The sequence below is a fragment of the Pteronotus mesoamericanus genome, unplaced genomic scaffold (genome assembly GCF_021234165.1).
Source record: "Pteronotus mesoamericanus isolate MK-2021 breed Mesoamerican mustached bat unplaced genomic scaffold, CSHL_Meso_final contig_20, whole genome shotgun sequence".
Classification (NCBI taxonomy): Eukaryota; Metazoa; Chordata; class Mammalia; order Chiroptera; family Mormoopidae; genus Pteronotus; species Pteronotus mesoamericanus.
Genome location: NW_026555085.1, coordinates 21186475 through 21202690, shown reverse-complemented (window position 1 = coordinate 21202690; position 16216 = coordinate 21186475). Strand labels below are relative to the sequence as shown.

Here is a 16216-nt window from a genome sequence, read left to right as displayed (position 1 = left end):
CCTTGTAGGTAACTAATTGCCTTTCTCTTGCTGCTTTTAAGGTTCTCTTGTTGTCTTTAACATTTTGCATTTTAACTATGATGTGTCTCGGTGTGGGTCTTTCAAGTTCATTATGTTTGGCATTCCCTGCAGTTCCTGGATTTGTATGTCTACTTCCTTCACCAGGTTAGGGAAGTTTTCTGTCATTTTTTTCACAAAGGTTTTCAGTCCCTTGTACTTTCTTTTCTCCTGGCATCCCAGTGATGTGTATGTTGGTATACTTGAAGTTGTCCCAGAGACTCCTTACACTATCCTCATTTTTTTTGGTGGTGGCAGGGGTTCTTTTTTCTTTTTGCTATTCAGATTGGATGTTTTCTGCTTCCTTATCTTCCCAGTCTGTGATTTGATCCTCTGCTTCATCTACTCCACTGTTGATTCCCTGTAACATATTCTTCATTTCTGACTTGTTTGTTCTTTTTTATGTTTTCTAGTTTTGTTTTTATGTTTCCAGTCTCGCTGTTGAAGGTCTCAGTTCATCTACTCTTTCCCTAAGTTCATTGAGCATCCTTATAAGCAGTGTTTTCAACTTCGCATCAGGTATTTGCTTCCATTTTGTTTAATTGTTTTTCCAGAATTTTGTTCTGTTTTTCATTTGGGATGTTTCTTTGTCCCCCTCATTTTGGTTGCCTCCTTGTGTTTGTTTCTATGTATTAGGTAATGCTGCTACATCTTCTGGGCTTGGGAGAGTGGCCTTATGTAGGAGGTGTCCTGTGGGATCCAGTGGTACAACCTCCCCATTAACCCGAGCTGGGCACCCCAGGTGTGCCTTCCCCATGTGGGTCGTGTACACTTTCCTGATGTAGTTGAGCCAGGGTTGCTGTTGGCACATCAGTGGGAGGGATTTACTCCTAGCCAGTTTGCTGCAAGGACTGGTTGTGACCACCGTGGAGGACCAGCTGTTCAGGGGCCCACCCCATGGAACAGGACCTATTTCAGTGGGGCCCTCGTCCTACTGAGACATCCCCTTGAGTGTGTCACTTGTGGTAGTTGGGTTGGTTTTTGGACATGGTCTGTAGCTGTCCACTGGGTACACTGGCAAGGGGCCCTCTGGGAGGTATAGGCCAAGGTCAGTTGCTGCCTGTGTTCTGCCCAGAGCCAGCTGGCATGAGCTACAAAATGATCTCCAAGTGGTTGCTACTTAATGCTGGGCTTAGAGGCGCCCAGTAGAGGCCAAGCTGTGAACCAAGGTTGGCCGCCACTAGTGCCAGTCCTGGGTTCACTTAGTGGGTAGTACGGGGCACCCTGAAGCCAGATGCTGCCACTGGAAACAGCTTGGGTGGTCCCAAAAGTTGGTGGGGGGGGTCTCAGGGAATCACCAGGGTGGGATGAGCCAGGTTGATGGAGTCTGAGATATGGGGCCTCTCTGCTGGCTCTTTAGGGGGAGTGCTCAGCAAAAGAACAATGGCCTCTGCCAGCACTTTTGTCCAGGAAAAAGTTGCCCCTCCAGTTCTTACCCTGATGACAGACACTTCACTTCCTCCCTGTATGTTCCTGATGCCTTTTGAGCTGCTGTCCTTGTGCCAGAGCTCCAAGCAAGTAAGTCCAAGTAAGTCCATATACAGACCCTTAAAGAGGAACTGCCTGGGACTCTAGGAGCCCTCTGTCTCCCTCAACCATAGTCCCCGCTGGTTTTATAGCCAAAAGTTATGGGGACTTCCTGGCACTGGAACCCTGGGCTGGGGGGCTTGGTGTGGGGCTAGGACCCCTCATTCCTCAAGAAGGGACCTCTGCAACCAAGATATCCCTCCCGATTTTTATCTGCCACACATGAATGTGGGACCACCTCATTCCTCGACTTCAATGTGGCTTCTGTTTTATATCCTTACTTGTTGGATTTCTCTGAACTGCACTTTGGACTTAGGCTCTTTATCTTGATTCCTTGAACTTCTAAAAGTGGTATGCTTATCTGGCCGTAACTTTAGAGAGTTGTGTAAGATCAAAAAGATAATGTACCTCCTAATAATTGTCTTTTGGGTTCTAGTTTTTCAAAGATTGGATCAGGAAGTCCCAACAGAGACATGGTATAAAATTAGAACAGAACCTTTAGAGATACTTGGTCCAACCTCATCTTTAATCCTCACCTGAGGATATGTTTATTGATTTTAGAGAGAGGAGAAGGGGGTGGGGGGAGAGAGAGAAAGAGAAAGAAACAGCGATCAGTTTCCTCCTGTTCCGGTGCTACCAGCGATCAGGTCTGCAGCCTAAGTATGTGCCCTGACCAGAAGCTGAACCCACAGCCTTTTGGTGTGTGGGATGGCGCTCCAACCAACTGAGCCAGCGGAGTAGGGCCCAACCTCATCTTTTTACAGTAAAAACAAGTCCTAGGCAGCCTAGATGGAGAAGGTTGCCTGACTATCCTTAGTACTCATCTGCTGCTGCCTAATCCCAGGTACTTTCCTCACAGAATGATGCCTCCCTTCAGGTGTACTCTAAATCTCTGGGCTGATCTTTGGCCACGAAAACTGAAAACTGTGTTAAGTCTTAATGCTTTTTTATGTATAGAAGATGATAAAGCAGACGGAAACAACAAAAAGGAAGTTAATAGAACAGTCAGATTCTAAGCAGGGTACTCAGTGACTACGCCTACTGCCCGGATATTTGTTTCTGAGGTCAGACTGAGGGGAGGTTTAATGTCTTTAGACCCTTGAAATCGTTTGTTCCCTGAGGGAGTCTGTGTTGCTCACCCAGCTAAACTGTTCAAGGGCAGAGATGTGGGGGAAGTTACATCTTTCTCAAGGCACTGGTAGATGAGTCATTTCTTATTTGAAGGTAAGGAGCTTGAAACCAGTGGCTATCACTCCTCGTTACACACCAGAATTACCTTGAGGGCTTTGTAAAAGGCTCCTCAGATTTCTGGTTTAAAAGTATGGGGGGAGGCCAGGTATTAGCAAGTTTTAAAAGCTCCCCCAGGTGATACTGTTACGCAGCTAGAATGAGAACCACAACTTTCATCTAGTGGTTCTCAAACTTTGATTGCATCAGATCACCTTGGAAAGCAACCAGCCTGTTATCACACAAACAACCTGTTATCACACTGCTGAGCTTCACACCCAGAAATTTCTGACTCAGTAAGTGTAGGGTGGGGCTCACAGTTTTGTATTCTAACAGATTTTGAGGTTGATACTGAGGCTATTGGGTTGGGATCACACTTTGTAAAGCACAGTATTAGATTCTCTAAGGGCCTGTGATGTAGGACTCGGAGCCCCTACCTTGATGGTCCATCCCCAGAGTTTTCATTCTGAAGGTCCAAGGTGGGCTGAAGAATTTGTGGGTCTTGTAAGGCCCCATGTGATGCTAATGCATCTGGACTGGGGAACACGCTTTGAAAACCAGGGCCGGTCCTTCAGTAGGATACCAGGATGAGATCAGACACAAGGAGGCCACCTCAAATTTCTCCCCACCTGGTACCAGTTGGTCACCAGAGGGACCATCACCAGGAAAATTCAAGGTTACCCCTAGGCTTCAGGAGGAAGCAGTGAGCTACAGTTTATATGGATAAAGAATAGCATCTTGAAGGTGTTTAACTAGAACATAAGACTGGACATGCACAGGATGGTCAAATCAAGCCTTCCCTCCGGACTGTTAGAATGGGTCTGAGGGTCTCATGCAGGCCGGGCATCCGCATTGTGCACACAGGAGGAAACAGGCCCCCTCAGTGAGCTGCTGATACTGCAGATTCAAAACCTGGAGCTGGCACCTCTGGGGCCCTTTCTGTGACACCACAGTGCTTACTCTGCTGCAGGTGAATTCTGAGGAATGGGTGCAATTTTCTTAGTCTGCAGAGGTCTAATTCATGGATCCGTGGGATGACACAGCAACAGGGAATCGCAAAGGTGATGAGGCTGGACTACATCATACCGAGGCTTGCAGCAATGGTGTCTGAGTGTGGGCCCTCGTTAGAAACGGGAATTCTTAGGGCCCCACCCCAGGCAGCCTGTTTCTGGGTCAGAAACACCTGCTAGTCCCCTGTGATTTCATATGCCCCTGAGGTGAGTCTGGTGCTCTACACAAGTTTGAGAAGCTGTGGCTGAGGGGAGCCGGCGGGTGATCTAGCCCGAGGCCACTGGTGACAGGCTCGGGCATTGAGGATTCTGGAGGAGGTCAGCTTAATAAAGAAGCACCTCAGAACTGCAGCCTGGAGTGACCTCCAGGTCCACCTCTTGTGAAATTGAGGCTCAAGTCATTTCAACTTAAATGTTGTTCACACTCCCCTGTCATGTTTTTTTTGCTCAGAACAAACTTGCCTCAGCCAGTCTGTTGGGGGAAAGCTACAAAAGTCTAAATTGAAGATCATTTCTAAAGAACTGACACATAGCCTTATACAAATTCATAAGAGCTTTAATGGAAGAAACTTAACATACACAGGAAAGCAGCTGCACTTTTCACGTCAGGAAAAATCCACACCCCTCCGAGGACGGTCTCCTTTTATAGGGATTTAATTGCAAAACCACATGGTGGGTAGTCCTGTAGACCACCAGAAAGAACAATGCATTCCTAAGTTAATAGATAACATCAGTTATCACACTCTATACATTTCACTAAACTCCTTTTGGGGGGCATTCCCCTTTTCTGGGTAGTCAGCCAAGCCTGGGGCTGCAGGGAGTTAAAACAGTCACGGAGAATTAGAGTCCAACATTTCCCAGCTGCCTTCGCTGTTGGAGCCATGTTGCATCTAAAGTGAGTTCCCCTACACAGCCCAAGATCAATTTTCAATGATTGTGAAACTAATGAACTTCTCATTGATTAAAGTGTTAGATGGTTCTGATGAGTATTGGTAATTGGCATTTTCCCTGTTTTTTTTTTTTTGTTCTGTTTTCAGTTAGTGACTGGAGTATGGGAAGGCAAATACAACTTCTTCTGTCAGGGCACACGCAGCGCAGGAGAAGCAGATATGAAGGTACTGTCTCTCTTTATTTTAAACAGTTTTTTAAATAAAGAAATTGCACAAAAGACAAAATGACTTATAACCTCACTGTCCATGTCATTCCTGTTGACATTTTAAAAAGAATCTTAAAAAGTAGTATGTATGCACGTAATATGAAGTTTAAACAAGAAAAGGTATAAAATGAAAACTAACATTTTCTTTGCGAAAGTAAGTCCTAGTAACCGTTTCCAGGGGGACAAAATGCATGCATTTACCAGTACTTATACATTATTTATGCAAACGGGCTCATAAGGATTACGCCTTATGCTTTACTCGTTCCTCTGAGTCTCTCTCAGAGGCGACCTTCTGAGCCCGACTTCCACTCCGTAGCGTTTTGTTCTTTACAAGAAAGGCCAGTGCAAGCTCAGCACGGGTGACCATTTCCTTAGAGCACCTGTCGGACATACTCAGATGGGCAGGACTGACACTGAAAGTTCCAGTTCCTTTCTTCTTTACCTCGTGGCCTGCCACCTGCCCCATGCCAGCGCCTGAAATCAAAAGTGCCTTTCAGGAGGCTATTCCCTGCTGATGGCTCTGTAGGCTCCTGAGGAAACAGGGCGACTTCAGGGTTTTGAACTTTGAGCCTTCTGTTTTGTTAGAGTCTTGAAGGATGTCAGTGGCCCTTTTAAAACCCTACCTGTTGTCATTCAAACGTCTCCTTGACCCCCAGTCATGTTCTTTGGTTAAAGCTATATGCAAAGCAACCAGCTATATGCAAAGCTATATGCAAAGCAACCAGCGGGACACTCGGGCTTCTTTGCGCTAACATGGGATTCTGGGGTGTTAGTGAACATGTCGGGGGTGATACTCCAGAGAAACATTGGTACTCCCTTCCTCTTAGATTATCCGGGTTCTCTGGTGGTACTACTTCTCCAAACTTATAGAATTCATGGACACCTTCTTCTTCATCCTGCGTAAGAACAACCACCAGATCACGGTCCTGCACGTCTACCACCACGCCTCCATGCTGAACATCTGGTGGTTCGTGATGAACTGGGTCCCCTGCGGCCACTGTGAGTCTCATGTGAGGGGGGATGTGGGATGGGTGTAAGCAAAGAGGCTGAATTGAAACTAAGGCTTTTAGAAAAGGTGCCATTTTTATGGATTTCTAGGTGAACTTTTTCAGGATGCTTCTAATGATAGTTTCTGTGACCTATGCACTCAGTGAGCTGACAGTGAGTGAACCTTTTTCTAGTCCTGTGCTGATTTTGGCAAGATGAGGGAGATAATAAATTCCCAGCCTGGGGCATATTAAGGAAGAGGGGCAATGTTCTCTGTCAGTTTGGAAAATGTTTGACAGGAGCAGGTCAGGAAGATGGAATCACACCATTGATTGAGTGCCGGAGAACAAGGCTAATTATGAAATACAGCTTTAGCTAAGTCTTGCATCAGGGAATCCACACATTTTCTAATATTGTGTCCCTCACATTCCATGAAACATATTTAGCAGGATGTGGGTAGCTTTGGAAACTTACGATCTGAACTCTCTTACAATGGTCAGAGGTGAGTAAGTTGTCACCTTCAGGTTCAACTTGGGAGTTCACACAAATGTCCAATCAAAATTCCTTTCATCCATCACTGACAAGTTTGAGAACTTTTGAGTCTATTCTCATATCCCCCGCCCCCCATAGGATAGCACTGCTCTTAATTAACCTGGCCCACCAGGACTTACACAGAGAATTTGAGCACTAGGAAAGAGCTCCTTCCAAACACAGCTCCTTTCAGTTTAAGAGAAAACTGAGACGGTAGAAGGGTTGGTGCAGGTCAGGACTGCAGGCACCCTCTCTTCCTACCGTCACACCTCATAGCTGCGGACTTATAGAAACAGCACCTCCTTACATTGAAGAGTGCATTAAATTTTCAAAGAACTTGCTGGGTGACAGATTTTAACGTGGCCCATGAGAAATAAACAGAGAATGGATATAACTTGTCCAAGGTCACACAGCCAGTTACTGTCATAGCCGGGGGCACAAACTCATTCCCTGGCACCAGCCTTGTTCACCTCCAACCACACGTGGAAAAGCCCGGACGCTTTGCTTGCCTGCGGTGGCAGAGGAGGACAGAGTCTAGAAAAAGAATTGGTGGTCCTACTGAAAATTAGAAATCATGTGATAAAAGGCGGGTCTTTCATTTCTAAGGGACTGGACTCTGAACTGCATTCACAGTAGAAGTATATGGCCTCAGTACTGCAGTCCCAGGGAGTAATTAGGAGGTGACTTCAAAGGCCTCTTGAAACCTCTGCCAATGTGCAGAGATGGCCAGCTTTGACATAGGGCCCCACACTGTTCTCCGCACGCATTCAGCGCAGCAGTCTGAGGCCCTGGGCTTGTAAAGAAAAGCATCTATGTCTGGGAGTGGGTAAGGTGGCAAAGCCTTTAAGTGTAAGAGCAGAGCAAGTGCTTTCCTGGCTCCTGTGGTAGAGGCCCTCCTGGGAGCTACCGCTGGCCCTGGGCTTAAAGCCTCCTGATGGCTCTCTGTCCGTGTGGAAGCTGAGTCTGGTTACACACCCATGCAGCACTTGCTGTGGTGTCGGCCAGCTGCTGTTCAAAATCATCGGACTTTCAGATTTAAAAAAAACCTTGGATTTTATTTATTGTTTTTACGTGTTATGTATAGAACACTGATGCATCCTCCTCTCCAAATGCTCTCTGTTCCTGCAGCTTATTTTGGTGCCACACTGAACAGCTTCATCCATGTCCTCATGTACTCGTACTATGGTCTGTCTTCTGTCCCTTCCATGCGTCCATACCTCTGGTGGAAGAAGTACATTACTCAGGGCCAGCTGGTGAGTGACTTGTCCTCTTTTCCCAGTACTTGCTGCTGGGGGCACACAGAGCTCTTCCTGGGGGTGCCCTTGCTGCCTTCCTGGCTTCATTATTTAATAGCATCTACAATGTGCCTTTCCCATTTGATCCAATTAAAACTCTGTGAAGTGGGCAGAGCAGGAAATTTTAATTTTAGTCAGTGTATGCCTATGGGCGTACTGCTAGCTGAGTTGTAGAACAAGGACTAGAATCTGATTTCCTCACTTCAAGTTCAGCCCTTTATTCTTAGTTTGTGCACAAAGAACATGTATATGTGTATGTCTGTCTGCCTATGTCTTCTAATTATAATCTAAAATCCAAATGAAAACTTTTATCTGTGTTCCTAAGAGTTTCAGAAAGGCTTGAGTCCAAGGTGTTTGCAGCTTGTTAGGCAGCAAGGATATTTGCTAAGGCAGGTGCTGTGTGACCTCTCGGCTCATGTGTGATGGAGCACCTGTTGGTGCGAATGATCCTTGCTGTGCTTCACATGAAGCCCTCTTCCCAGCGTTCACCATGCCAGAGCCACCCAGCAGCTGTTTACACCTGGTGATTACTTCTCACCATCCTTTTCTTAAGCTTTCCTTAGTCAGTATATTATAGATCCCTATTCCTCTCCCCTCATGAATTTTTCCACAGACTCATCATTACTATTGCTACTAATGGTAAGTGCTGACATTTGTTGAGTTTACTGTGTTAGGCACTCATGCTAAGTAAGCAGTTTTACATGAACTGTTCCAATAGCCTGCTTTCATGTTGTTATTCCCATTTTGTAGAGCACACTGAAGCAATAGGCCAAAATGAGCTGACTGGGGGCTCAGACATTAAGCACGTAGTCCTGGCCTTGCCTTATTAACACAGTTTTCTAAAGAAACCATGCTGATTCAGATCCCTCCAAGTCAATTGCAATTTTTCAGTATTTAAAAATAATAATCTGGGAAAAAGAAGATCGGAGCTCCTTATATGTTTGACATTTCATTATGTCTTTCTGCCAGCTGCTACACAGTCCTTGTTAATTTTTTCTCACCCACCGTGAGGAAGGATGATTGTTCTTTAACCTTCTCATTACACTCAAGGAGAAGTGATGAGATTGATTTACACAACAGCCGGGGCTCTGTAGAAACAGAATTTGAAAGAACAGACTGAGGAAGTTGGTCTCCTATTAGGCTCTGCCCTTTGAGGCAGAAGATAGCACGCAGTTTGCCTGGACGTATGTTAGGCACCGCTCCCAGTTATTACTCAACCTAGAGTACTTACCTTAAATAAGAGAAGAAAAGAAAAAAACAGCTCTTTATATAGTAACACTGGTAGGTGGGCCACAAATCCAGCAGGCAGAACCAGCCCTCTGTTGTTACTCCTCTTGAAGACGCACCCTCCAGTAGCTACACTTTATTTTCACACCCTTGCCTTGTTTTTCCAAGCACTTCCATGGGCTTTTCAAGATTTACTCATCAAGAATATTCAGCGGACTTCGCATTATGTCCTGATACGAGCTTAAATCTACTTGTCAGCCTTCAAACCAAGAGGGAACACAGATAAGGAGTAGTTTGTGTCTAGTGGGATTGGACACTCCGCAGTGACATCGCTGGTTCCCATTCCCTTTCCTCCTCCCTCAAAAAAAATTAAATACTTTTAATTTAAAAAAAAAAAAACCTTGCTTCTCTCTCTCTGTACTGTGTCCCTGAAGTTTGTGTGTGTGTTTTGGGGTTGGTTTGTTTGTTTTAACATTTTCTTTTTGCCTTCAGCTTCATTGAAATATAATTGACATATGACATTGTATAAGTTTAAGCTATACAATGTAATGATTTGATAATATGCATATATTAGGACATTATGAAATGATTACCATAGCAAATTTCGTTAACACATCCATCACCTCACACAGTTACAGGTTGTTTCTTTTTTTTTTTTCTTGTGATGAGAACTTTAAGATCTACTTTGAGCAACTTTCAAACATACGAGACAGTATTGTTAACTATTCCATGAATTTCAGGAAAGGTGGTTTAAGTAGCTTGGAAGGGAGGGAGAAAATATATATATATATATATATGATATATACAAAAAGATACATAGTTTGGGATATATTTAGCATGTGCTTCGTGTTTGTGGTACCTACAGAAAGGCTAATGAGTGTAATTCACAAATGGGGGTGCAGGGTAGAGAGCGCAGTCTGGCATGGTCCCTTGTCCGTGGCTGTTGCCACACGGCTCAGCTGTGTCCCTTTCTCCCACCAGCTTCAGTTTGTGCTGACAATCATTCAGACCAGCTGCGGGGTCGTCTGGCCGTGTTCGTTCCCTCTCGGTTGGTTATGTTTCCAAATTGGATACATGATCTCTCTGATTGTTCTCTTCACAAACTTCTATATTCAGGTAAGCCTCACTCTTCTATGGCAGTTGGGATTTGGGGCTTTATCAGCAGAATTCCTCATCTGTTCCTTTAAAGGGGATGTGTAGCGGCCCTGCTGTGTGCCAGGCATCGGGCACTAATTGAGCACAGTGACAGGGCAACCCCTGCCTTCGGGACGGGAGGGTCACTGCTAACGTAGATGATGCTAAACCTGTCCCAGACCTCCTGAGTTTTAGATTTTTTTGCAAGGGAGACTTGGGGTTTATGTGGAAAAGCAAAACTGTTCAGGAGGTTCCTGCATTGCTCCCCTCAAGGCCTGTGGCTGACAGACTCATGATAGATGATTTTCAGTCAGGAGCCTCACAGCCCGGCTGCTCTGAACCTCATGGCTAAATTAAATGTCCAAAGAAATTTCCATCACCATCTATCAGCTATAGATAGAAATCTGTCCTTTTGTCCCAGTTTTCTTGCGCATCCACTTCTCAGGTTTGGAGGCTCAGTTCATTTCCAAGTGCATGATGTAATGCAGGTTTTTGCTCACAGAAGGGCCCATTTAGGGCAGATTATCACCGGTGGTGTCTGACCACTTTGTGGCCACTGCTGATTCCCCTGCCTCCCGTCAGCACTGGATGGCGTGTGTTCCTGCTCCTGTGGGCAGAGTCGGTTCCAGGGCAGGCAGAGGAGGTCAGGAGCAAGGACAGAGGCCATGGATGCAGAGGCAGTAAAGCCGGGTCGTGTCTACCAGCCACTTGGGGGCTCAGCCACGTTCCCTCTTCCCTGCCCACCTGTAACTATTCACACATACCTACCTGGGCATGGCATGTTTGAGTTGAGTTCATATACTGCTGGGCTAATAGTTTACACTACACTTTGGGACATTCACCAGCTACAAGGGAGTTTTAAAGGACAGGACCCCATGAAAGTACAGTAATGCTCACTTAACTGCTGAGAGCAGCATAGCACTTTGTACATAAGGGCCAAAATAGCCGCAGGAGTAACGAGCACATCCTGAGACAAGGAGTATGAGTTCTGGGAGAGGGGCTATGGACAGAGAGACTAATTGGGCCATAGGACCCTTGTCCTGCCATCAAGAGACTAAAAGGGCACAGCAATAAAGTATAGACTAAATTTTCTGTTTCACTTTTAAAATAGTTTTATACTGAAGCCTATGACTCAGTGGATGTAGTCCAGGCTAAGCCTCAGAAAGCAGAAGAGTGAGTAAACCAGTTGCCAAAATAACAAAACAAAACACAAAAAAACCCACAGAAACAAAACAAACAAAAGTTTATGTCATGGTTGCTCCCCTACGAAAGCGCCTCGTGGATAGCACTGGGTCCTGAGGGGAGACTTCCGTTAGCATTAGAGACACAGCCCCCTCCAGTCCCGTGCTGCCATCTGCCCTGCTGTGTTTCAGACTTACAACAAGAAGGGGCCTTCCCGGAGGAAAGAGCACCTGAAAGACCACCAGAACGGGTCCGTGGCTGCTGCGAACGGGCACACCAACAGCTTTTCGTCCCTGGGAAACAATGTGAAGCCGAGAAAGCAGAGGAAGGATTGAGGTTGAAGAGTCACAAACCTCCAAACCACGTCGTCTGATTGTAAGCACAATATGAGTTGTGCCCGATGCACGTTAACAGCTGCTGTAACTCGTCTGGCCTACAATAGTGTGATTCATGTAGGACCTCTTTCATCAGTTCAAAACCCATAGAAAATGTATACAGATTAGACAAGTAGGCATAAGATTTTTAACATTTCTGGGCTCTCACCGACCCCTGCACTACACTGCAGAGGGAGTGTTATCGTAGTATACAACACTGCTGTTGCCTTATTAGTTATAACATGATAGGTGCTGAATTGTGATTCACAATATAAAAACACTGTAATCCAAACTTTTTTTTTACTGTAGATCATGCATGTGATTGTAAATTTATACAATGTTACAGTAGAGAAACACACATGCCTTAAAATTAAAAAAGCAGGGCCCAAAGCTTATTAGTTTAAATTAGGGTATGTTTCAAGTTTTTATTTGTTTTCAATAGCTCTGATTAGAAAAATCAAAGACCATGATTTATGAAACTAGTGTGTGACACATAATTTCAGGTGACTTGTACATGTGAAATCAGAAATGGCACCTTCAGTTTTGTAATATTGGCTTTAAATCAGGCAGACTCCAATCTACTGGAACAAACAGTTGGTTTAACTTTTTAACAGATCTTATTTTTTTATTTTGAGTGCCACTATTAATAATGTAAAAAGGGGGGGGTCTCTAAAGCAGTCTTGAGGAAACTTAAATATATATTCTTTATCTTCAAGATTTTAGGAAGTGTGTAGGATGAGTAGGCCATTTTTAATTTCTGAATTGCTAAGTGTTTTTATACGGGAAACAAAGCCCATTTTGCTTTCCACTCATGAGAGAGAGGAGATACACTTTTCGAGAGGGAGGATTATTTACTATTTGACAGAGACCCATAGATGAGCAGTGGTTGCCAGGGTCCAAATGTTGTGGATTGATTTCTGTACTGCTATCTGTTTTGACACAAACTTCCTTTTAAAATGTGCCTAGCTTACCAAAATTAACAAAGGGGGGGAAAAGGACCTTCCTTTAAAAAAAAAATTTAAGGTAAAATTAAACAGATAGCTACAGCATAAGAGAACTGGGAAATTGGATAGAGATCATTTATATAATGTAAATCTAATAGCACCTATACTTTTTCTGCTTAGAATATAAAAATTTGTTTAGAATCGCTTGTTTAAAAATAATAGACTACTTATGAAATCATGTCTCACACTTGTGAGGCAGTAGTCAAACAGATAAGGACTATTATTTGTGTGTGTCATTTTAAAGTGTCAGAATTTAGTCTCTAAATACCTTCTCCACTGGAGGAAAAATATTCGTTGAACCACTCATGACACATCTTAGAAAGTCATTGACAATGTATAAACTAATTGTTGGTTTGATATTTATGTAAATATCATGCTTTAATTTTGCACATTCATATTATAGGGAGCCAATTGGTTCTCTTATTAGTCTTGTGGGTTTTCTGTTTGGAAGGAGTCACAGCATCTGTTTACATTTACCTTATCAAATCTAGAATGTGTATATTTGTAAACATATGTCTTCCTAGGTACTGGTTTGCAGAAGTCTTCACATATTTCAATACAGAAACTATAACATTCAGTAGTGTGCTGTCAGAGTGTGCTTTAGCTCATCTGGATATACCCATACTGTTAAATAATGTCCAAACATTAATCATTAAAACATCTTTGATTACTTGTGCTACCATTTTACATTGTTTTTGTGCTGCAAACTATGAAAGACAGAACAATCCATTATCTTCACCTTCTAGGGAATCACCAAATAGATGTAAATAAAGTTTGAAAGATTATGTTGTTGCTCAGTTCACATGAGGAGGGATCTCCATACAGTAAGGCATGGTGGTGGTGCACCCTAATTCCTTCCTCTCTGCCTTTTTCCAGTTCCTCCACAAAAGGTCCTGGCTCTAAGAATGCTCCATTCTCCTTTCTTCCTTCTCTCCCTCCTCCCTCTCCCCATACTTCAGGCTGTTAGAGTTACTTTCCTAAGTCTAGATCACAGGTTCACAGATTTTAATGTAGAGAGCCAGGCAGAACACCTAATTTGCTGACTCTATGCTCTAAAGTAATGAGGTCCTACCTTGGTCCCAAAGCTCTGGCACTTTTTTGGCAGTCTGTTTCCTGTCCCAGATCCTGGCCCCATCCGGCCACCGCATTGCAGACTGTCCGGTCTGTCCATGTCCACAGTAGGAGTGATGACATGAATGGCCCCCTTCTTCTAGCACCTGTGCACCATACAGCCCTAGAACCCTAGTGTAGGCTTGATCCTGGCTGTTGATGCCTTTTAGTTTGTCAGTATCACCTTTACAATGTCATCAGAAACTGCAGTTAGTGTTTGGGATGTTATCTGAAAAGTACAAAAGACTGTTGAACTTTGTTAGTGATGATTAATCATAGCCTGTCTTTTTCCTCTTTAAGTCCAGAACAATTGAAAAAACAGGACACAGAAGTCAAACTAAAAGAAATCAAAATAGCGCGTCTCCTACTGAGAAGATGGGTGATGCTAAGATCACAGTAGGGCTCCCTAAATACCCAGGCCAATAACCCCATTTACATAAGCATAATAGGGCTGGTACAAGCCACATCAGTGGCTTGCAGCCTGCCTCTGTGCTGATGCTGGGCTGGTGATGAACTGGCGATTAACATGTTTTGAATATCAGCCCTGGAATTTATCCTCTTAAACTACAAGCTACCCTTTTAATGCCAGATTCTGCTCTAATGACCTTACCATGTCAAGAAGGTGTGCTCAGTGGCATCTCTCAGCCTTGGCTCTCAGAGGTCACCCTCCTGCCCTCAGGGAAGTGAGTAGGTACTAGGGCAGAGCAAGGAGAGATGTGTGGCCACAATTCCCTCTCCTGTGTGGAACTGAGAGGGCAAGTTCGCCCCCCTGCGTGGAAGAGGGGTGTTCCCATTTCCCCTGTTTCTCAGCCTTGCCATTCACGTGAGAAGCAGAAGTTGGGGCCACATTGCCTGGTGAGAATCCTACCTGGATGACCTTCAGAACAATGTTAGTACCTACATTATAGGGTTGTTATGGATAATTAGATAGATTAAAAAGATTTTTAAAGATATGAAAAGCCCTTGAACCACATCTAGCACAGAGCCAACTATTAAAGTGGTAGCTGTTACCCTCGAGATTGTGTTCTGCTCAATTCACCTCCAAACTACCAGCTATCATTTCACTGTGATTTCATTGGCTGGCTGCTGTAGTAATGCTATCAGAAAGGGAAGGAAGTTAGTTTGGTATGACACTTTATTTGTTGATTCAAGAGTTGAAACCAGCAGTTGTTAGGAGTCAAATGTTCACCACCTATATTCCAGATTTGGCCCGAGTTTTACAGTAAACTCACCATTCTGGAGTTTCCACATTCTACTTTATTTCCCCTTTGGAAATAGGGCTGTGTTTTCAGTCTCTGGTCCTCAGTTGTTCATTGTTTCTCCAGAGTTCTGACAGCAAGTCACACCCACAGGTTGTTTTAGTGCCTGGGTATATTTCATCTGAAATCATTTTAAGCAGATGTCTCCCTCCTATCCCCTCATCGGTCTGGAACTTCAAATACTGACCCGCCTTTTCGCTTTACTCTTAATTTGGAGAATATCGTCCCCAGTGGAGAAGATAGTATGTGCCTTTGTCTTCTGCTCCCATGGCATTGCACCACAAGCCTCTAGTTCTCATTCCAGACATAGTTAAAACACATTTTTGTCATCCTTGACATTTTTAGGAACTTCATCTTCTCTCTTTTCCAATCTATTTATGGCACAAACCCAAAGGGAGGAAGTTCCCAGGCTGATTTTTGCCATGGTTTGTGTAGGATATCTGCACCAGGCCTGTGGTCCAGGGTCCTGGAAGACACCTTAGGCTCCAGACTGGAAGTTGTAGGAACAAGCAGAGTGGGACCCGGGAGCTGATGATGTAGTGGTGGCAGATCGTCCAGACTCTCCTGAGTGGTGCATACTGCCTCCTGTTGCCCGCTTATGTTCTCGAGTTGACCAGACCTTTAGGGATGTTGCCCGCTCCGCTGGGAAGGTGCTTGATAGAGAGGACTGAGCCAGGTGTATCGCACAAACGGGCATCTGTGGGAAATGACTTCAGTCCCCACAGGAGCCTTTGCTAGATTGGAATCAGACATACACACAGACAACTTCGACACAGGGTGGTTTGTGGGAACTCGCCATATGATTGATATAAACCAACTGTGAGTCTGGGGAGAGGACTCGTCTAGCAAGGTGATGAAGAAGAGCTCTGTGAAGGAGTAGGCTTCATCGGAGCCCTCAAAGCCAGTCTGCATTTCAGTAGTTGGTGACCGAAGGTTGCCTGGGAGACGGCATTCCAGGTACAGATGAAGGCATGAGCAAATGAGTTGAAGGCTGAGCCAGTGAGACAGCACACATCACTGAACTACTCAATGGAGGGAGGAAACTGCTTATTTCAAAATTAGAAGGGAAGAGAGTAGAATTTGGGTGTTCTTATTGATGAAATGAGTAGAATGTTGCCTGGAGTTCCCGGGGAAAG

At 44.5% G+C, this 16216-nt stretch overlaps 1 protein-coding gene across 2 annotated transcripts in view; it reads left to right on the top strand.

Annotated features, from left to right (window-relative positions):
• The window catches only part of ELOVL5 (ELOVL fatty acid elongase 5), a 76246-nt gene extending 62556 nt beyond the window's left edge, over positions 1 to 13690 (top strand). For both annotated transcript variants that reach the window (XM_054569488.1, XM_054569489.1), the window contains 5 exons: positions 4859 to 4936; positions 5805 to 5976; positions 7624 to 7748; positions 9999 to 10133; positions 11525 to 13690. In XM_054569488.1, coding sequence (XP_054425463.1) covers positions 4859 to 4936; positions 5805 to 5976; positions 7624 to 7748; positions 9999 to 10133; positions 11525 to 11668 — 654 coding nt within the window. In that variant the 3' untranslated portion in view covers positions 11669 to 13690. The remainder of the gene's footprint in view (positions 1 to 4858; positions 4937 to 5804; positions 5977 to 7623; positions 7749 to 9998; positions 10134 to 11524) is intronic.
• The last annotated feature ends 2526 nt before the right edge of the window (positions 13691 to 16216 follow it).